General features: G+C 46.7%; 1 protein-coding gene across 1 annotated transcript in view; it reads right to left on the bottom strand.

Annotated features, from left to right (window-relative positions):
• The window catches only part of schip1 (schwannomin interacting protein 1), a 195,156-nt gene that overhangs the window by 12,465 nt on the left and 159,936 nt on the right, over window positions 1-22,755 (bottom strand). Inside the window, exon 9 of the mRNA XM_047593814.1 lies at window positions 19,253-20,074. Within this exon, the coding sequence (XP_047449770.1) occupies window positions 19,253-20,074 (822 nt within the window). The remainder of the gene's footprint in view (window positions 1-19,252; window positions 20,075-22,755) is intronic.

Genomic DNA, 22,755 nt, shown 5'->3' with positions numbered 1-22,755 from the left:
TGTGGCCTGTCTGTCCAGGCAGTGCGGCATTCCTCCCCAGATAAGGAGGCAGACCTTTGACCCCTCATACAGTTCAGCTGTAGGTCAGTGCAAGGCTGCTCCTGTCACTCAGACCCGGAAGAGAACAACTCAGCAAGTGGTCGAGGGGCACACATGCATGTCTATGCGGTGGCAAAAGAAGAAGTAGGGGGAGGGCTGTTTGTGGGAATGAGGAAAAAAGAAAAAGAAAAAGGAGGGGGTGGGGGGGTGACAAAGGCAAGGAAGGAGGGGAGATGAGGAGCATGAACGGGGTTTGGACAGGACAATAGGTCTCCAAGTGACATTTGAGCTTTCTCTATCTCTCTCTCTCTCTACAAGCAGGCCTGGCTTTTTGTGGGAAAGATTTAGGAGGAATTTCTGTTTTTTTTCCTTCTAAAGAATAAAGCAGGTTTAAAAATAAAAGTGTGGTTACTCACACGATTATGTCAGAGCGCTGCCCAAAATATCTGTGCACCTTAATGCTCAGAATTCAAGCGTTACATCAGTTTCTGGCCTGAATACCGCAGCTGCATGCAGCAGTGTGTTATTAAAGGGATAGTTCAGGATTTTGAGGAAGGTGCTTATTATATATATATATATATATATATTTATTTGTTTTTTGATAAATACCACTATCATATTTCTTCAGTATAAAGTTTCAGTTGCTCATTAAACCAGCACGGTATATTTGGTTTGCAAAAAAAGAAATCCACACTGCAATTAAGAGCAGCCAGTTTTTTTAAGTGTCACAACTTGTGATTTGTCATTTACATATATTATGCAAATATCATATAATCAGTTAATTATAGATGAATTTTCATTTCTATGGACTGAGTTGAGGTTTGTCCCGTCTGCTTTTCAGTCTAATCACCTGCTGACAGTATAGACACAAAAGAAGTATTGGTTTACTAATATAACTTCTATATTATGTCTTATATATTCGGCAATGCTTTTAGTAAAACAGAGCAAAAGTAGTTATTCATAAGCGTGATCACATACAGAAACATTGTTGTTAACAGTCACATGCATCACCTAAAATATTCCTCCTCTATTGACCACACTCATCTTTCCGGTGGTCTTCAGCACATATTAATAATTTGATTTGGAATCCTGGAAAAAAACAAAAACAAAAAAACAACTCACGAACCTCTTTGTAATCATCACTGAGGTAGAGGCTGGACGCCTGCCTGATGACATTATCTATTCCACCACATCCGTCCGTATTATCCAGCGCCTCCCTCATCCCTCCCTCCTTCTCTGCCGTCCTCTCTCTTTACTCCCCACTCAGCAGGTTAGTCCAGACCGACTCTCGAGGTCGAGCCCAGTCAGTACGCATCATAATCCCAACTCACTCCTGCCATCGTCTGGTGCAAAAAAAAAAAAATAAACATAAAAAGATCTACTCCTCTCCCGGTGTCCTCTCCTCGCCTTTCTCTAACATGACTTGACACTCTTTCTCTTTCTCTGCACCTTCTGCCCAACTCCACTCCTCTCCCGCATGACTATAAAAGCACAATGGTCAGAGGTAAGGTCCTTTTAGGCCCTCCCTACCTTCCAGCCCTCTGGTCAGAGGCGGCCTCTCACAGCCAGGGAGAGCAGGGGAGAGGAGGGAGGAACTCACACTGGTGTTTTTTCCATTTTCACGCCCTGACGTGAGGACAGCAGCTGCACTCCACCAGTTTGAAAAGAGACACCTCGGCGATGAGATAGGTGTGACTGTGCATGCATCTACAACATCTTCCCTATATTTATCCTAGGTCTGTTACATGCGAAACTCTTCCCCCTGGTATGTAAAGGATTATCGTGTGTGCATGTCTGTTAAAAAGTCTGCAAGATTAGCTTGAATATTGGAGGTGAAACTAACATGAAACTGCATGTGTGTCCGTAACAGTGGAGGTGCTGTACTCCCTTCATGCCAAGGTAAAAATAGTGCCTCGTCTGGACTCTAAAACCAGCAGCCCCACAGCCAGGGCCGGCTAAATAAACCCTGACAGAGCACAATGGACCATTAGTCTGGCACACAGAGAGAGAGAGAGAGAGGGGCATACACAGCCACTCATTCACTCACTGCTTGCGCCTTGTATCAGTGACTTACATTTTCAATCTGAGCTCTCCACGGTGTGTAATGATCTCATCTTTGCGAGACGTTATCGACCCGTGACTCATATATTTGTCATAGCCGCCCAGACAGAAAATTATATCCACATATGGCGGCCGATACAGTACTCACTGCAGAGGAACATGACTCCACACTAACACACACACAATGACTAACGCACGCACACGCACACACACCCACACACACACACACACACACACACACACACACACACACACACACCATCAACTGGGCAGATAGAAAAATGGTAGGCATGACAAGTAACTGGAAAACCATGTTAAGAGGGAATTAAACTCATAACTCATAAGGCTCAGACATACATTTTTACTGCGTTATTGTTTAAGGGGTTTTACTTTTGTGGGGGATTTTTTTTAGACAGGTTTTTTTCAAATTGAAAGTTAGCAGTAACAGTAGTCTAATTCTTCATATTGGATGTGCGCTGATCAGCCGCAACATTATGACCACTGACAGGAGAAGTAAGTAACATTGACCATCTTGTGACAACACAATGTACAGCTTGGAAACTTAAGTGTACCATCCACCTACATCAGACCAGGCACCTCCAACCCATAGGAACGACACAAAAACAAACAGCACAAGGTGTTGACCTGGCCTCCAAATTCACTAGATCCTAAACTCAGTATCTTATACTGTGTATAAATTAATTCACGCCAACTAATCTTTTATGCACTATTTAACTCAGGGTTGCATCAGGCACTTGGCATCAGCCAATGTATATTGTATATTGTCATGTCATGTTTCTCTTTAGATTTTACATTTTTTGTTTAGTTGCTACACTATAGGCCTTTGAGGAAGGTAATTTCAATCCTGTATTGTGTTGCACATGTCAGAATTGACAATAAAGTTGACTTGACTCAGTCTGTGGGATGATTGACAGAGGCCCCTGCCCTCAACCCATAGGACCCATGGGTTCTAACAACATTCTGCTACCAGACACCACAGGACACCCTGTCCATTCTCTGATGAGTCACAACTGTTTTGGAGGCAAAAGGGAGACCAGCACAACATCAGACAGGTGGTCATAATGTTATGTCTGACTTGTGTATATGTATATATACTAATCTGAATCATTACCCCTCTAAAAAATGCATTAAAAGTTCCTGTACACGTGTTTCTTTTCCATCCTTTGAAGCATCACACCGCCATCAGCCGACAGATTCAGATGGCGAAACAGGCAGAATGGTAGAAGATCTAACGGGAAGGCACGAGTATCAGATAAGAAACAAAACCGCCAGCCAAGGACAAAGGGGTACGGAGAAGGACGAGGGGAGGGATTTGGAAGAGAACGGCGACGACACCGACAAACATTCGTCTGTCTCTCTGCTCAGAGACATAGAAAGCGGAGACGAGAACAACGCAAGAAAAAGAGGAATCTGTGATGAAGACAGTCGGGGAATAAATGCATGATAACATCAAAGAGCGTTTGAACACACTCTCTAACACACAAAAAAAAAAAACAGAGACACAAGAGTTAAGTGAAAAAATAGGAAGTGGATTTGATTCAGTGCTGATCCCTAAGGATTATGGGTAGAGTACAGCGAATTGTCTGGCTGTCTCCTGAATCCACCCACACTGGACTACTGCTGGGGACAACACAGACAACACACACACACACACACACACACACACACAGGCCAATAAAGCTGGTGTTTGCTGTGGGCTGGGGCGGCCTATCTGGGGATAGAGGGTGGGGCCCCTTTTTGATCTCGGCTTCATTACCGAGGCTGACTTCATAGCTGAGGTGAAGTCACTGCGGATTTCAAATGGGAAAAGGTTACCTGGGCTACCCGTGTACGGGAATCAGACGGCACAAGCACGCACATACTAATGAGCGCACAAACACAGTCTGAAGCGAAGTTCAAGGGCAGACACCTCACTGGCGCACATTTCAAGCCGCACATTTGAGACACACAGGTTAATTCTTGTGGCACGGACGATGGCTCGGCCGGTGGGTCAGCTGAGAAAGAGGGAGAGACATGCACACAGAGAACGGCTTATTGTTCCAAGTGAACAGAGGGTGACTGTGGGAGAGGGTTCCTGGCACCTCCTGTAAGCCTGGGATCCAAGGCCAATGGCTGTGTGTGTGTTTACTCGTACGTCTATCTTTGCGAGGACCAATTTGAGTCCCAGACCTTCAGAGCGAGGGCTTTTGCGGCAAATAAAGACATTTTCAACGCGGCCTGTTTGAGGTCTGTGAACATCAGTGAACTGGCAAACTGCTCTTTAATATCTATTGTGCGTTCGTGTGAGACATTAGAGTAAAAAAACACAGCACATTCACTGAAGGAACGCCGGAGACCCGTCTTATTTTGGAAAGAGGAGGAGAAGAACAGGGTCTGCTGCCATAGCAACGTGGTGAGAATTTTTTTCCATGGCCGTGCTATGTGTTCCAAACAAATTGGGCCGTGAAAGGAGCATGGGGCGGCCCAACGGGAAGTCCACTAACTCACGCAGAGGCCGGCGTCTGAGGGAGATCAAGTTTTGGCAAATTGTATAACAATAGGAAAAAGTATGCTCTGGTTGTGTGCGCTGGGAAGCAATGGTGCTTTGCCGTGCAGTTAATGCAGTTAATATAAAAGACTTCTGAACTACAGTTATATCTTGTCCACATGCTCATATAGATGGATAATGTGATTTATTCAGAATATTTCCTTACATGGGTTCATTATTTTCTGCATAACCAGTTTAAGGAAAAGTGTCCCAACAACACTTCTGTAAATGTATGTATCTTACTCACGTCTGTGCATTAACTTCATACCTGGAGATGGTTCATGCATATCTTAGCCTAGCATAATAAGCAGACATGGAAGCAGCTAGCTTCACTCAGTCCCAAATACTACGGTGCATTTGGTTTGTACAAAAATGTTAGAAGTTGTGGATTAAGCGGCGGTCACAGGCTATTTCCCGGCAAACTATACATAACACTGACGTCTGTAATCCCATACTTGTAGTTTATTGTCCAGGCTTATTGATCGACTCTGCCATTCCAGTGCGATTCATGCGCTGTACTGCTATTCCCAACCTATAATTCATGAGGCCGCACCTCGTATATGGTTACACTCACAGCAGAGCCCTCTCCAGTCAAGCTGCACGGGGTTTACAGCCGCGTAAGCATGACACAAACACGCAGAAATCCTCTCGCACATGAGCTGCTACTGTATGTGGGACAGGATTCAGCATTCAGTCAGAGTTCCCGAAGCCTTGGCAGCGTGACAGCATTCCTCCGACCCGGGAAGACACACTGTGGCCAAGCCGATAAATCTCACCATCACCCTTCACCCGGCCGCTGCCGCTGACAGCAATACGGCACGGCAGGACTTATATATATTTACAGGGGAGTCTGAAAACAGGAAGACATGTTGAGATCTCGGACTTCAGTAAACACACTGAGGAATTGTGCGCTTTTAGCTCGCTTAACGCGCACCGAGATAAATTGATGATTGGTTACTATCATGATGTGATGCTGAAGATTTTTTATTTTTTTTTCATTTTGGATTTTATTTGTAAAACTGACAGGGACTAAATCGATGGACTGTTTTTGGTGGTCGCTTACTGCTCACTCCTCCGGGGGCCGGCTTGGAACTTAATTGGCTAATGGTTTCTGACATTAAGTGGGAGCTCGCCTTAAATGTCACGGGTTGAGCAAACAGGCAAGGGGGAAGAAAATGAGTCTCCACATTCAATTATCCTTCCGGTCCTCTTCCTTTTCTTTCCTCTGCAGCTTCAAAGACCAATAGGAAAAGCCCACACCCTTTTTAATGTGGGACAAAACAACAACCAAAACACAAATTACCCCAAGACACGGAGCGTCCCAGTAGACATGCGGAGACACAGGGACAACACCACCTCCCACCTTCCTCTTTTTTTCCCCCACTTGATCTATTTACTCATCTTATGTCTTCATTAAACACTTCACTCATTCTCTCCTCCGTCCTCCCTTCGCTGCCCTTTGCGTCTTTCCATCCCTCTGTGGGTGTGTGTGTGTGTGTGTGTCTGTGTTATACGTGTGTGAGGGGCGCTGTCTGCCGGCTGGTTGCCAGGTTACCAGTCTAATTGAGGGGCCTCTAGAGAGAAGCTGTTATCAGAGCCTGAACCCTCTGCTCCCTGTACCACTCTCATTCTTTCTCCTATTTGCTTCATAATTTATTTCTTCTTGTACCTTCCTTGCATTGAAGACATCTCACCCCTTAACACGTTTTTTATTTTTTTTAATGAAGTCCACCCCTGCACTGAAATTATATTTTTCCATTATCGTTGTCATCCGTCATCGCTACCGCCTCGGAGAGCTGCACGTTGCTCTTATTGCTCTCTGCCCATTTCTTCTTTGGCTTTTCTCAGCCCGGGTTGTCAATACAGCTCCTGTAACTGTTTCATCTCCGCCCTTCATCCGCCGCCTCCGCGCTCCCTTTTGGCGCCACTTTTCTCCGGTTATCTCCTGTTCTCTGCTTCTCCCTGTCGCTCCATCTCGCCTTTATCTACCACAAAACATGGCAGGAAATCCTTATCCCATTACACAACCGCTCCCTAACCCACGGAGGCGCACAAATCCACCCTCCTGACATGCGAATACGAATACGTGGATGATGCGCCGAGATTAACGCGAATGTTTTGAGAGGTGGTTTCATTCCTTTTTTTTTGAGGTCACTTTGTTATTAATTCCCAAACCTAATCTCTAGAACATGAAACAGACAATCAGTCTTCGTGAATGCTGGTGATGCCCAGAGAGCGGTGAGGCCTTGACGTTGAATTAAAATTCTCCATTTTCTACACTTGAAATAAAATTTAACCTAAACCAAATGGAAAAAGTGACAGAGATTTGGATGTTTCATGTTTCATGTTGATGAAAGGCTTCAAGTGCACCCACCATCCACCTCTCTGCAACTCTCCACACTTGCTTCCCCCTCCATCAAAGAAGCTTCCCTCCTCACCGCCTCCCCCGGCATAGTCGACATTTCTCTGTTTCCTTTCATCTACCTCTCTCGCTCGTTCCCACTCTCCATCTCCACTGCATTGCAGATTCTCCTCCCTGGCAGAGCTGGTTATGTAGAAGCAGATGCACAGCTGCGATAAACTGCCTCCCTTTTAATCGCGGCCGCCTCATTCCTCCCAATTCTTCGTTGGATAAAGTGGGACACCGCCGTCACATGTTCCACCAGAACCGCACGCCCACTCGTGAACATGACTGCGCACGCGAAGCATGCCCCTCCGAGCCACAGTTAATTTTAAATCGCATTTTATGTTGTCTGCACCATATATTCAAGTATGTGCATCCTCTCCGCGAAAATTGCACATCAACTGCAACACTATAAACTTGCAGTTACATGCAAAACTCATGCCTCCCTGACATGGATTGATGAGGCTGAATGAGTGGGGGGTGGATGGGAGGTACGACATTATTCCCTTGAGTCAAGTGCTCTCTTAGCAACCAGCCAGCCATCGGATTCACAATCACGTAACCACAAAAGACAAGAAGAATGCTCCCGCACAAGTCTGGGTCTCTGCACTGACGCACAACTCCTATGCATGTGCAACATGTCCTAGTTCCAAATGTGACATTAAAAGGTTCGTGGTGCAAGATGGGGCTTGACATTTATACAAACAACTATTTTAACAGCAGAAGCAAATGTCTGACAACTACCTGGTAGGAACAGTTTTCCTGGTGGACCATCCTTCACAGCATCCTAGAGCCGAGCCGGCTGAGCTGGGGGGGGAACGGGAGCGGGAACTGGGATAAGCTTCCCAGCCCTGCAGCGGTATTCCAACGGAGAAGAGAGACCAGTCCGTGGTCCAAACTAAAAAAAAAAAAAAAAAAAGAAGCTCGATCGCTACCACTGCTGCTCGCCTCTCCTTGTCAGTCGGTTGGCTCGTCAACTTCTGCTTCCTCCTGGCTCTCCGTCTTATTCTGCTTGTTTTCTGGTCTGTCTGTTTGTTAACAGAAAAGGGCAGGGTCTGATCGCTGCTTCCCCAAAGCCGAAAGAGGGAGGGGAGCGAGAGACTGGAGGAGGGGTGTGAGAACAGGACAGAGAGAGAGAGAGAGAAACAGAGAGGGAGGGGAGCAGGGAAAAGCAGAGTGCGCTCCCCGATCGCCTTTCTCTGTCTGGTTTGGACTGAAAAGGGGGGTGGGGAGGAGCTGTTGGGTGGAGTGCATGCAGAGAGTTGGCCGGCGGAGGGAGGTTACGGCCGGTGTGGGTCGGGGTCGGGATGTCACCCGGCTGTCTCACATGGAGTCGTGCCAGAAAAGGGAGGAAGTGACTTTCATTCCTTCACCTTTATCTCAAGCCCGAAACTAAATTAAATTAAAAAACGGACATTTTTATTGAAGCAAAGATGCGCATCAGCATTAATTTATGTGTGTCACCTTTTCCTCACCGTGTGAAACTATAGACAGCACCGGTGCCATGCCACGGCGGATTCATCTTCTTCCCATTGTCTGTCTCTTTGTAGGATTATAATCCCATGCTGGCAGATGGCCGCTCTATAATCCACACACATAATCTCTCCCTTCTCTCCACCCACTCCCATTTCCTGACATCCACCCATTCCTCTTATAAATCAGTCTTTTTGTTCTTTTCTTTTCCCATTTGTTTCGATTGCAGGTGATTCGTTCTCTCTGGCTCATGTTTATTTAATTTAATATGCTTTTTTTTTTTTTTTTTTACAGTTACTGAAAAAGGAGAAGTGCATTCAGTCAAGCCAACACTCCCATTTAAGGAGTTGTGGAACAGCTTTGCACAAGAATTTGGAGAATGTGACACCATGATGGAATGAAATCATCTGTTTCAACTTTCATTTCTCCTTTTATTCTTTTTATTTTTTTGTTTTGACTGCGTACACACACACACGCACTGCTCACTGTTATCTCATCCTTTCTCTCGGGCCAAATCTCTCTATCCGATATTGATCTCCGTTGGGTGACGCTGCTTTTCCCGATAAGACCACTCCTGGGCTTAATGACCTGGAAGTGGATCGATGAGCTCCCTGCTCTGATCTCTCTCTGCTCTGGGCCTGCTCATCGCTGGCTCGGGGTTTAGCTTTGTGCACGGTGCACGCGGGGACGGCCTTCCTCCCATGACACTAACCCCGGGTGTATTTACAGTATCTGTGCCGAAGTGTGATAAACCCGTTTCTCGCACAGCGTCACAGTGTACAAACTAGCACTCTTAAGCTTAGTCAAGGTCAGGTGTAAGCTTATTTAAGAGCGGATGATGGAAACGAACAGAATATTTTTTTATTATCTGAATCGCTGCTCGATTTGTGAAGGCGTTTGCTAAAACATGAGTCAGATTTACTGTGAATTTCCATTGTCTTTCTAGTGATCAGCAACTCTTTTTAAGTTTTCGGGGCGGGTTTGATAATTATTGACTTTATTGGGTCATCAGAGTCAACAGAACAACCACTTATGATTCAGTCTGCTGATCCCGAGGGCGGTAGCTTAACGTGGAGGCAAGAAAGTCCCGCTGGGTGTGAATTTCTCTCAGAAATCACTTTGGACGAAACAGATTAGAACAGAGCCCTCAGTCAATCTTCAGGCTTCACGAGCGCCGAACATTAAAATGGAAGACACTTACCCAGCAGCAGCGAGTCAATGATCTCATGCATTGGCTCCACTATTTCAATCTTTACAATTTCAGGCTCACTAAAGCCTGACGCTTCCCTCTTCTGAATGCAGATGCACGGCAGCGATTTCACTTTCTGATGGAGGAAAAAACTTTGATGTCCAACATCCAAAGCCAAAGCTTTGATGAAGGAATCTACGGCAACTCCCCTTTCTCTCCCTCCCCCGTCACCATGGCAGCAGTCAGTCCGAAGACAACCCCCCCCCTTCTCCTCCACCCCACCTCCCATCCCCTGCTGACCTTCACGCCGTTGTCAAGGTTACAGTCTGAGTCACGGCGCAGGTGGAGGCTGAGGCAGCGCGTCCTCATTGACACCAGAAGAGAAAACAGTACCCGACTCCGCGCAGACTGCGGCGCTTCATTTTCAGATTGTCTGCAGCAGCTAAAAATAAGCCGCAAAAACAAACTCTAAAAACTGCTGTTATGTAAGTGGCTTGTTAGGTGTCTTATTAAGACGGACAAACGGACAGGAGGGGTGCAGTTCAGCCTCCAAATCACTGGCCGCGTTGCGAGATGTTTGTCTGGGCGAGCATTAAAACAATTCTGCAAATGGTGCCGTTTAATAAAACGGCATTGATTTCGACGCCACACTTCAGCTAGAGAGTGTCATTTATGCTTGCGCGGGGCGAGGGGAAATTGCTGCTGCGCGTGCCACTTTCGCAGCAAAGAGCTACTCTACTCATCCTCGTCTCATCCCGCACGTGAAAATGACACTCATGCGGAGCTCCGTGAGTTTAGCAACGCTACGCGGGCGCGTTTATGCGCGCTAACGGACGCTACAAGTGCTTAACCATAAGTCACTGCTCACTGAATCGTGTGTTGGTTCGTTTTTGTAACCAGAAGTGATCCTGTGAGCGGTGAGGAACGTGTCGTGGAGTCTGCGCGGAGTTCAAGGAGAAATCCTGGTTCTCAGTCATGCTGTGACATCTCCTCCCTTTCTCTGGCAAACAGCTCGCCCCCTCTCTTCTTATTAGCCTCCGCGCCGCCCACCCCTCCTTCCTCTCCCTCCCTGGCCTTTCAATGTAACTACATTTGGTTTCTTTTCACCGCTTTTCTGCATCCTCCTCCTCCTCCTCCTCCTTCCCCTTTTCTGCCCCCCTTCACCGTCTCAGTGGGGCAGAGAGGAGCACAGATGCTTTTAGCGGGCTGACATTTTGTGCCAGTGTAAAAACACTGCATTGTAAAGCAGGTTGGCTCAGTGTGAGGGCCAGATTCTGGCGGTAATGAGCTCGCTCTGACAGGGAGGAACTGATGTGGAAGGCCAGGGAGTGCATCTGTGTGTGTGTGCACGTGTGTGTGTGCTTATGATCAGCCACCAGAGGTTGTTATAATGAGGACTGCGTGTCTGCAGTCGGCGGTGGGAAGGCCGAGCCTGCTGTGAACGCCACGGCGTGTTAATATTTGTTTCACATTTTTAAAGGCACCACAGAACGCATTAACATTTGTGTACCAAACGAGTAAATGACTGGCTGACCACCAGTTACGCTTGTGCGGCGACAACTGGAGTTGTGAGTCACAGTGAATGATAATAAGAGGCCGACGGAAGTAAGGCGTGAAAAGATTTCTTTAGCTTGTTGTCTTGACAACAGATAAAAAAAAAAATGTGCGAAAAGCAAAAAAAAAATAAGGTGGCATAAAATGTGGAAAATAACTGACTCAAGGCAATTAGTCCAGATCAGAAAATGAATAATTATCTTCAGGAAAACAAACCATTGAACATTCAGTGATTCAGGGCTCTGTCATTGTATATTAACGTCTCTTGGTTTGGGACAAATAAAATCAAGACAATATCAATCAATAAATAGTAATTATTATTGCCAATTAATCCCAGAATTTACTACTTATCATCACTTACTGATGTTTATCTAAAGTAATGGTGTTAACACCAAAAAAAGAACCAATATGAAGCTACCATCGCTTCGATTTAGGAAACTGACAGACCTTTTCACTTGTTTCTGACACTTCTAATCTAATTAGTTGATTAAATCAGAAATAATCTGCGAGATTAGCAAATACAGATTATAGGCTGCAGCCCTGCTTTAGATTTAAATGATTGTTCTCGTGTTGCAGGCATGTGAGGAGACGAAATTGTTCTGTTCTCTCCAGCAACAGATGAAGCTCTCTGCATGACCTGGCAGAATGCCCCTCTATCCCGTCGTGTCACTGACACACACTAACAAACACGCAGTCACATGCAGAGAGTAGCAGCTTAGATAACGCCGAGTCAGAAACATGGAGACAAAAATACTAATGCTTTCCTGTTTTATTACCCTTTAAAGTCTCCGTCCCCCTGTAGACGGGATGAAACATGCTTCATATTTTTAGCCCCGGTGTAAACACACATAGTTTACAACCCACTTCTCTACCTCTCGCACACACACACACACACACACACAAACCCAAACACACGCTCTATAATTAGGAGCAGAGAGGACCAGTGTTTCATGTTTCAGCTCCACCCAAGTGAGCACCCATGTAAATGCGAGCACACAAACACAGGGACACTGTGTGTGCGGGCTCATCCCAAACCTTTTATTTCTCTGACAGCAGACGGGAGAGGTGATGGATGCGTTCAAAACCATCTCTCTTGCGCTCTGTTTACAACTCCTGCTCTCTTTTTGAAGGCTTCTTTGAAATTAACCTTTTTTTTTTATCTCCCTCTGCTTCATTTTTACTTATATGTGCCGGCTGAGTGTGCATTCACACGTGTGTATTTGGCTCGGGCTCCGTAGCGACTTTGCGGTGCGCAGACTGACACGGAGCTATAACGTCGGAGGCCGTCTCCTGGCTGCTACATAAATCCCTATTTCCTCCACAGCACGCTCTGCCACTCACAGCCTGCGCCCCTCTTTGATAGTTTTCATAGGGTGAGGATGGGGGAGCGGGGCGGCAGAGGGGAAAATGGTCTCCTGCTGTATTTTGGCTGTGTGAGAACATAAGGCTATAATGCCTCCTGACAGCTAGAGGAAGAAAACAATTAGCCGAGAACAGGAGGCAGTGGTAGCGAAGGACGGGGGGGGGGGTATCTGAACAGCGAAGCAAAGGGGAGGAGAAGAAGGTAAAGATTTGAGCCTAAGCCGACTTCCATGTCAGACAGGATGCAGAAGACACTGAAGAGGGCTTTGACTCAACACCTTTCTCAGACTGTGGTGAATCACGACTGAGTGAATCACAGGAAGGGGTGTGTTTGTGTGAGTTTTTGTGGATCTACGAGGATCAAAAGTTTGTGGAATGTGTAGCTCTGGGGTAGGCCTTTCCACTATCCTTCATCTCCAATTACAACTATCTCAGGGACATCGCTCCGGATCATCAAAGAAACTTTGTTCCACTTTAAGACTGGAGGCATGTCTTGTCAGCTCCACCTTTAGGCTCACCATACTGTTTTTGTTTACCTACTGGTTCCGATGAAGAGAGGTTATCGGGCAGCTCATTAAATTGCACTTTGACTCCAGAACAGTTTAGACAGCACCACTCCCGTTGTGGCAGTCAATGAGACTTGAACTTAATGACCTGTTTTCTTGGCTGATTTCCAGCACTTAAGTTTCAACAATACCCAATCAAAACAGAAACAGTTTTGATTTTACGCTGCAGCGACGTACATTCACCGGACAAACCGCGGCAGAGTCGACCGACCCAAGTCAAAACAGACTTCAACAACAGTCGGGAGTTGGAGGGCATGGCAACCTTGGTGATAAACAATCTTCAACCACAAACTATCTTTGGGTCCTGACACACCAAGCAGACAGTTGGCCATCGGGAACATTTGGCTGATCGAGTATGCCGTGTGCTGTCGCCAGACAGACCAGATATCCTACTGACCGCTCAAGTCTGTGGAACCACTGATTTGCACAAATCCTGCCCGTGCTAATGTTCCGCTTCTGCCTCACAAGCTGGACGATGCTAAGCGTGGGGCGAAGCGTTGCGGTGCCTGCGTGCGAGAGCAGATCGCAACCGGAGACACGATTATCCCGAGGCGACGTAAAGCCTTTTGATCGCCAGGCTCGTGTCGTGGCTACTCCTTTGAGCATTCAAACCTTCTCTGGCCCTCAAGGTAAAGGGAACATTCAAAACAGCTGTACGACAAGAAAAAAAAAAAAGATTTGCTTATGTAAAACAGGATTCAAACAGTCCACGTGCGCTGCATATTTGGGGTGATATTCTTCTTCTAACAGAAAGATGAAAAAAAAAACATACAGCAACCCGCATATGGTCTGAGTGCTGCCAGCATGAACCTGCTCTTTGTTAAAGGGTCACAGACACACACTGAGGAAACTGAGAGGCACACACAGATGGTACAGCTGGTTCTACTTTTTGTTCCCAGCGTTTTTCAGCAACACGGCAATTCAAAAAGAAAACATGTCACAGCGGAAGAATGTAGCACCCTGAACTGTAATTACATTTGCAAAACAATTTATCCAGCTAAGAGCAGCGAGCACCGAGTTTTGCCGTGCCATGGTGAAAAGATCTGAGGAAGTGGATTCAAAGCACGCTCTAACTGATTGATTGCGTTGTGTTTTACCTGAGTTAAATGCCCGGCTTGCTGTGAGGAATCCAAGGTTAAGCTGAGATGAAAGAAGCTCCACAGACCAAAAAATAGATAAAAAAAGGAATAAAACATCCACCGACACCGGCAGACTGTCAGGATACCAGGAGAAGAAAAAGATATCCTTTGATTTGATTTAGTGAGGTGAGCTGGTGCAGGTGTGTGTATGTGTGGACTACGGTAATAGGAGACAGTGGAGTTTGTATATGGAGTGTGTGTGTGTGTGTGTACGAGCAGTGGGCCGGGCGAGTTTCAGCTGGTATCGGCACATTCGTGGCCACAGCCACACACGGGGAGCAGTGGTTAAGCCTGGAGGGCTGAATGAGTCTCAGCAGGAACTCTCCACACCTGGTTAAAGCCTTACTCCACAATTTTTGAAACTTCCTCCTACTTCCTACTAATTTAGACGCTGACTACATATTCTCCCACATTCATTCCCCACTGGGCTCTGCTTTATCCTCATCGTGACCCGTGAGTCCCCTTCCAACATTTCACATTCATCTCTCTTTTGAGGTTTGTTTACCGCAGTCAGAAGCAAACTCTTCTTCAACTTCTTTCCCCCCTGAATTTTTTTTCAGCCTATTTATATCCACTATAACTGCGCTCAAGACTTCTTAAAACCTGCAATTTATTCCCTCTCCTACGTGGCACAGTCTGAGTTCTGGGTGAAGGTAGTAGTTAGGTTGTTAGTGGAGGGTGGCGTACACATCCAGTCGCTCAACTTAAACATAAACACACAGGGAGGAGAGATGGAAATAGAGAAAGTCCCATCTCACCCTTTTATTTTCCACAGCCCTTGAGTGCTTCTTGGGGGCGAAGCGCTGCACACTTGTGCCATCTGGTTTGGCTGCTGGCCGTTTTATTGTTTATACGGCGTGCTTGAGAAACGTTTTCCCATTAATCGGTTGTTCAGGAACGTACTCCTTCGTTTGGCAGCGGGAAATGGCACACTGGTCGAGTACTTTTACAAGGCAGATGATGTTTTACAGTTTTTAATCTAACAGGTAGCAGCAGGCGTCAGGTAACACTGGCATAATAACCTGCCCTATTTTAATCACAGTAAATAACATTATTTTGTGACAATACAATGTTCTGATGCTGATGAGAGATTAAGTAGAGACCGCCTACCTACTATATGTGTTCTATATTAAACCCTGCCTAGTGCTATTTATAAATGATATATTTATCATTTTTCATTCAATATTAAGCTACATAAATAATACGCGTGTAATTTTTATTTATTTTTTATTTCAAACAAAGGAATCTTAGATTGACAGGTCTCTGTGTGAAACGGCGAAGTGTTAAGGCACCTCCTGTATCGCTGAATGAGTGAAGTGCTGACTGAAAGATAATGTCTTCTACCTCCATTTATCCCTTTACTGAAATATGTTGGATTCATGTTAATGTATATTTAAAGAAATTTGAATTTGTTGAGGAAATTTAAAAAAAATCAACCAATCAAAGATTTTGCGACCCTCCTGCAGTACCTCCATGGACCCCCTAGGGGTCGCGGACCCAGCGTTGAAGACCCATGTTCTAATGGGAAACGTTAGGACCTGGCAAGACCAAGACCACACTAGGTAGCCCCGCCCCATAGCAATGACACTCCTTGATGTCAGCAGTCATCCTCAGCAGGATGCAGCCTGACACAGACACACACACACACAAAAAAATACATTTAGGAACAACTCAAAAAGCGAGAAAAACAGCAGAATGTGTTGACCTGGCCTCCAAATTCACCAGATTTCAAACCAACCAAGTAACAGCCACAACCCTGAACCCACAGGACCCACAGGACACCCTCACAATCCAATTATCTAATGAGTCACAACTGCTTTGGAGGCACAAGGGAGACCTGCACAATATTAGGAAGGTGGTTGTAATGTTATGCCTGATCAGTGTTCCAAACTTCACGCTTCGGTTAAAATAATCATGTCCCAGGGAGTTGTTTTTTTCCGACTTCACAAAGCTTGGACTGTATTTGAAATGGTGTTTGCTCAACGCTTTTCATGAAACTCTGCGCCAACATGTGAAGTAAATCCTCCGACAAGTTCAGCAGATCTTTGTGAGGGAGAAAGACTAAAGGGGGAGTGGTGCTGCAGGTCTCAACACAAGCCCTACCTTTATAACTAGAGTTTGCCCACGGGGTGTTTTTAGATGATGTGCGTAAGCCTGGGTGTGTGCAGACTGAGATTGAAAAAGAAGCAGCCTGGAGGCATATTTTTCCACTAGTGTGCACCTCAGAAAACACATAGGTACATTTTTTTGAGTATGGACAGCCATAAATGCAGCCTGGCCCCATCTCTGCCTTTTTAACCTCAAGAGCGGATAGGAAGAATAATGTTATTGTTAATTTTCCAGGCGCGCATAGGAAAATAGAGGGCTGGAGATAGAGTTAACCCTGGTGTATTTGGGGTCCCTGTGCGTCGCTCTCTGCCACGTGCCTCCACAGTTCATTAGAAACAAATTACGAGCAGGTCGCCGTGAACCCTCATCCTTGTGAATCCTCCTGAGCCCACAGCCGCAGCCTGCAGGCAGATGGTGAGATTACAGCTGGAAGGAGCCACGCCCTGAATAAACACACCTGCAAGAATACGACTCACTCATTAACACAATACGGAGCGGGGGAACGAAACAGCATGAGGGACGGCTGACACATGACAAACGGCAATCTGCAAAATAAAAAGCCTAATAAAACTTTTCAAAGACCAGGGGGCGGTTCTGTCATTTAACGCTGCAATCTACCAGCTATTTTGACATGAAGATGTATGAATATCCAAAACGCAGAAAGGCATTTCACATTTCTCACACAAAGTCTGTGCTGTCCCCCACTGCACAGCTAAACCAGTCTCCGGGCACTTCAGTGACCACCACAGACTATTAGCTTTGAGCTCCGCGGTGTCCCGTCTCTCTCAAAGCACAGACGCTTTTGAAGCTCTGCTGAAGCACGAATATCTCCATCCCTCCGGACCCCGGCAACATTACCAGACAGACACACCGCCCCGCACATACGAACGCACGCTCTGCCTCTCTGCCGGGTCCCGCGTGAGTGGATGTCTAAATATTTAACAGCATTTTAAAAGCAACATCTCTGCCCTTATTTTCTCCAGGGTGTCTGCTAAATCCAGCAAATTTGCGAATTAGGATACCCAGAAAACCCCTGACACGGAAAGAAATCCTAATGTCTTGTGGGGATGTCTCCTGAACTGCCACTTGACTGCTTGTTTGCTATTGTAGGGCAGGTTAGCAGAGGGTCCATACTAAGATCGTCCCTCCTTTTACACATGTGGAAGCTCAGCGATAGATCAGCTACATGAACCAAAAGGTCAAATTTGATCTGAGTAATAGGCTGTTCCAATATGATCCAAAACACCAACATCTAAGGCACCAAAATAATTTTAAGAGTGGGATTGTCCAGGATATGATCTTGTGTCCTCTATCTTTCATAGCATATCTGCTCTGTGCGCCCCGCTTAGGTGGGATTACACGGCTAATTCGATTTTCTTATCTAGACCATCGAAACCTGAGGCCGGGTTTTACTGAGACTCTGAGACTCAGCGGGACGCCGTGGCGCTATCATCTCCGTCTCTATCTGCTGCAACGGGGCCCAGCATACCTAGATGCACACACACATAAGACGCCAGCAGAGACGCAGAATATGTCAATGGTGAGGAGCATATGTGCGAAATGTCTGTTTCCGTGTGCATGCAGAAGATAGCGGCCACATGCGGAGACAGAGGCTCTCTTCCCAGAGATTTTCTTCCACCGCCCATGGAGAGGGAACGTCTTTACACAAACTAAACCACCTGATCTTCCCGTTTAACATGGCCAGCAGGTAATGAGCGCTGACACCGGTACCGTAGCCGCGTGGCCCTGAACAGCCTGCTCCTCTTCCTGTCCTTTTCTCCCTCCTTCCTTCCTTCCTTCCTCTCATCCCCCATTTCTCCCCCTGCATTCCTGACATGCCTCAGGAAGACAGAGGGGGCCTCCGGGACAGACAAACAAAGACACACACACAATGGCACTGGCCGGAGCCATTGTGTGTGTGTGCACCGAGGAAAAGATCTTGGGTGCTCGCATATCAATAGAGAACTCCAATTCAGCTTTATTTTTAAAAAAAAAATTGCCCTCACTTCCTCTGTGACAGAGCTAAGTGCTGGCAATGAAATTCTGGCTGCTGTAAACAATTTTCTCCTGCTCCTCCCTAAATATTTTAAAGCTACACCCTTTTGGACCCACAGCCTAATAAACCGTAAAACTCTGGCTCAGACTGCAATTTAAATTAAGTGGTGTAATAAATTTGCAAGTGAATCACAACAACCTTTAATGCCAGAGCAGCTGGTGTGGCTTCCAGCAGCTCTGCGCAGACTGTCAGTGCAACACTGACCTCTTCTGGTGGAAACGCCACATGACAACAACAAAGAACACATCCAATTTTTACAAATTAGGTTACGCAGACTTAATTATCTAAGGTCAGCAACAAATCTTGTAAGACTGTCAACAGTAATCAGACAATTAAAACAATTTGCTGAGTAGACACTTAGCAATAATAATGCTGATGACACGGCAGAGTTTCTCAGTCTAGTTTCTAAATCTCTGAATAAAAGTAATTCCTGGGGATATCTGTTAGAATCGGCTGCTAAACGCATTGAATCCCCGTCCCCTTGCTGTTCTCTCAACAGCCTCCACTCCCCCTCCAGCTGTGTAGACTTCCGTGATGGTCAGGTTAATCGCAGGGCCACATAGCTTAGCGCCACATTAGCCGACTAATCCCTCCTCCTCACTCCAGCTAACCCAACTTTGTGTCTCCAGGGTCCATCTGACATGGATAACTGCTGGATTATGTGTGACGTGACCTTTGACACACATACGCGGAAATCATACAAACATGCAGGAACTCACAAAAACAACATGGATACAAATTTGCACACTCACTGAGGTGTAGTTGGTCTTGCCCATGTTCTGGTTGTGGTTGAGGTTATGGTTCTCCTGCTCTCTGCACTGCAGCCCAGCCAGGTGTCTCTCCAGAGCTGCCCAGTCCATGGTTGGCAGAGGCTCTTCCTCTACATTCTCCTGCTCTCTGTATCCTCGCACCAGTCCCCCAGTACCACCACTTCCTCCTCCTCCTCCTCCTCCTCCGCCGCCGCCTCCTTCTCCTCCTCCACCGCCACCACCACCGCCACCAGCCCGGCCACTGCTTCGGCTCCACCTGCCTTGACTGGGGCTGCGGTGGCTGGGCTTGGGAGTCCCTGTGCCCCCCTGTGGTTTTTCGGGGGAGTGGAGCCGGTTGCTCCTGGGCAAAATCAGATTGCCGTTCTGTTTCAGTTCCTCGGGGACAGCAGCCACTGATGTGGCAGTGCGTCCGCCGGGGGCCGGCAGGGGCGGGGCGGTCTTCACATCCTGGAATTCTTCGGCAAGGCTGCGACTGTTCACTGTCTTCCTGTAGCCTTCTCCGGTGTTGTCGACGCTCACAATGTCTCCTCTGCCCTCCCCCTGCCCGGGAGGCTGTGGAGAGGTGTAGTCCTCTCCATACTCACTCTCCCACTCTTCTATCACCTTCTTCTTGTACTCTTGGTAGTCCTCGTCCTCCTCATAGTCCTCTAAAGTAACCAGGTCCAGAGAGGGGGAGGATTTGTAGTCCTCCAAAGTGGCTAGGTCAAGAGAAGGGGAGCAAGGTGTAACCTTGTTGGAGTTAGACTCTGAGCTGGAACGACTGGACACGTCGCTCCCCAGGTCCATGCCATCCTCCCGGTAATCCTGCAACGAAACAGAACAGAGAACGAGAATGAGGACAAGTGGGAGACATATTGTTGGCCGGACTGTAGAGGGAGAAAAGGAAGAAGGAAAAGAAGGAAATAAAAAGAGAATTTAGGGAAGTGTGTAGAACTAGATTAGTCACACCGTTGTTGTGGTTTGAGACGGGCAACCACAACCACAGCACTTCCTGTCCCGCAGGAACTTCCTTTCTGCACAGAATTCTGCAGTCACTGTCTCTTTTAGGCTTGTTCCTCAGACTTCTTCCCCATGAATGTGCTGCTCTGAACCGTCAAACACCCACCAGACTGTGCTAAACTTCACTGCGTTTACATTCCTCTTTATTGGTAAATGTGCATACGTACAGTATGTGTGTGGAAGGGCTTGTGCAACACTTGACACACACAGTTAAGGCGGAGTCCGTGTGCTGTGCTGGATGTGTCAGAATAATATCCCACCACCCACTGCTACATTTGCACAGCACCACGGGGACAAAGCAGGGTGTTATGAGGGTTGGGAGTGAATGACAGTAACTCGTCAATGCACGGCACACCAGCACAGCGAGATGAACAGATGAGCCCGGAGCTGGTCTCTAACCTTGACCCTGGTGGTCCCCGCAGAGCCCCAATCACCCAACAGACTGACTGTTCACAGCTAATGAAAACTCCCCATTGTTTACAACCCTCCACAAATCTCCACCTGAGCTGCACCTTCTCTTGCAGAGTTATCGGTCTTTCCTCCACAGGAAAGCGCAATCACAGTACCTCATCACTTTTAAAACTTAATGAAAAGCAACAAGCACCAAAATTTCTCTCAGGGCGGAAAGAAATTAACGACACGTTCCTACGTGACCACAATTATGAGCTGCTCCGGAAAATAAATTCATTATGAAGAATGCCGGTTTGCACCGTGGGTATAGTATACCTTTGCCAAGAACCAACCGAGGGAAATGGCAAAATCCTAATCCTAATGACAAAAATCTTTATTGGCATGTGGATCGCACCTGTGCAGGCACCGTCTCTTGACGTCAAAGCACGGTGCAGAAAATATCTACGCCAGGGAAGGCAATGTGACTCAGCATCTTAGAGATACGAAAAGTGCTGATGTGTCGTAGAGGCATAAAACCACTATTATGCTGAGGAACTTGAATTTCTCTTTGAAATACTAACAGGTCAAAGAGGACAGAAGGGAAGCTGCTGCAGAGACGAGGTTGGCAGCAGATAGCTACACAACCGGGGGCCGTGAAAGTCAAATGTTTTTCCTTCGTGCGATCGCTGGTGGTCATTACCTACCCAAAAAACCTTGGCAACATATTGCATTACCGCTGACGTATTGGGACCTTTAGAGTCTCTCTAGTGGCAGAGTTAAATCACAGTATTATTTTACTACCCTGAATAAACCAGACCACAGCCAGAATATGTGATTAGTCTTTCGTTTGTCTAGACAGTAATAACATGTAGCAGAATGGAAACATTTTCAACAAGCTATGTGGTTTTTGACATGAAAAAGTCCTGGAGCCTCTTAGGGGTTGCAGCTAAACAGGGGGGGAAGGACTTAAGGACACACAACATCACCAGCCTACTTATGGCCTAATAGTCACGAATAGCTTGAACCCGTTTTCTACAGCAAAATGACTCAAATGAACCCATGAATAAGGTGGTATTTACGCGCAATATGGCACATTTTCTTTCTTATTTTATCATGTTGTAGGCTACCAGTTTGTCAGCACGGAGGAGAACAACCTTACCGGCGTGATCATGAAACGCGCTGGAACGGTCACCAGCCTCCTCTGGGGTGTGAAAACCAGCCTGTCATGTTGGCTTTGTCACCCCCTCCCCTTCTTTAAGTGCTATAAAAACCCGGATTCTGGAACCGGGTGGGTTTTTTTTTTTTCCTCTCCAGCGTGGGAAGACTGAGTGGAAACTGAGCGTCCAAACTGCGACCGCGTTTCAAATCTCGGCCACCGATCCCTTTCTTGAAGTGTTATTATCCCGATCTGTGCAGCCTCCAAACAGCGCTCAGGCTCCAGGTTTTATCGTGTAAATACGCGGTGGTCACATGAGCCGGATTAAAATAATGTAATAGACTAAAGTGTGTATAATAGAGAGAGAGAGAGAGAGAGAGAGAGAGAGGAAGGCGCTGCAAGACAGCAGGCTGAAGCGGCAAAGCTGATCCGCTGTGGGATTAACCGAAGCGCAGGCAGCCCATGCAGCCTGGATTTGGCCAACAAAATGCATGCAAATTGACAGCTGCACCGACCTCCACCCCGCAGCCGGGCGGGTGTTTTTTTTTTTTTTTTTTTTTGAAGGGGGGGCGTTTAATTTATGTCAAGAGACTCACAACTCCGCCCGCCGTTCTCTGGGTGGCTCGCAAAAAAGGGCATCATCGCATACGCCCTGTCTTTTGCATCGAGCTCACTATAAGTGGCGTTTCTCCACGGATGACAGTTGCATGATCACATCTGGCACACACTGGTCATTTAGGAGATACATATTCCAATTGCCCAAAGACACGCCATTCGGGGTTAGAAACGTTTGGATACGCCGGGTGTTTCTTCAATCTGCATAGTCATTCATATGGCTACTCAAATGATGTAATGTTCCCAAAAAAAAGTCCCAGGAGGAACCTGATATCCCCCCTGGCAACAGCGCTGGCAGAAACGCCCAATATCATACAATAACACG

This window comes from Mugil cephalus, chromosome 9 (genome assembly GCF_022458985.1).
Source record: "Mugil cephalus isolate CIBA_MC_2020 chromosome 9, CIBA_Mcephalus_1.1, whole genome shotgun sequence".
Classification (NCBI taxonomy): Eukaryota; Metazoa; Chordata; class Actinopteri; order Mugiliformes; family Mugilidae; genus Mugil; species Mugil cephalus.
Note: the sequence above shows the minus strand (reverse complement) of the source record. Positions and strands in the feature narration are given on the sequence as shown.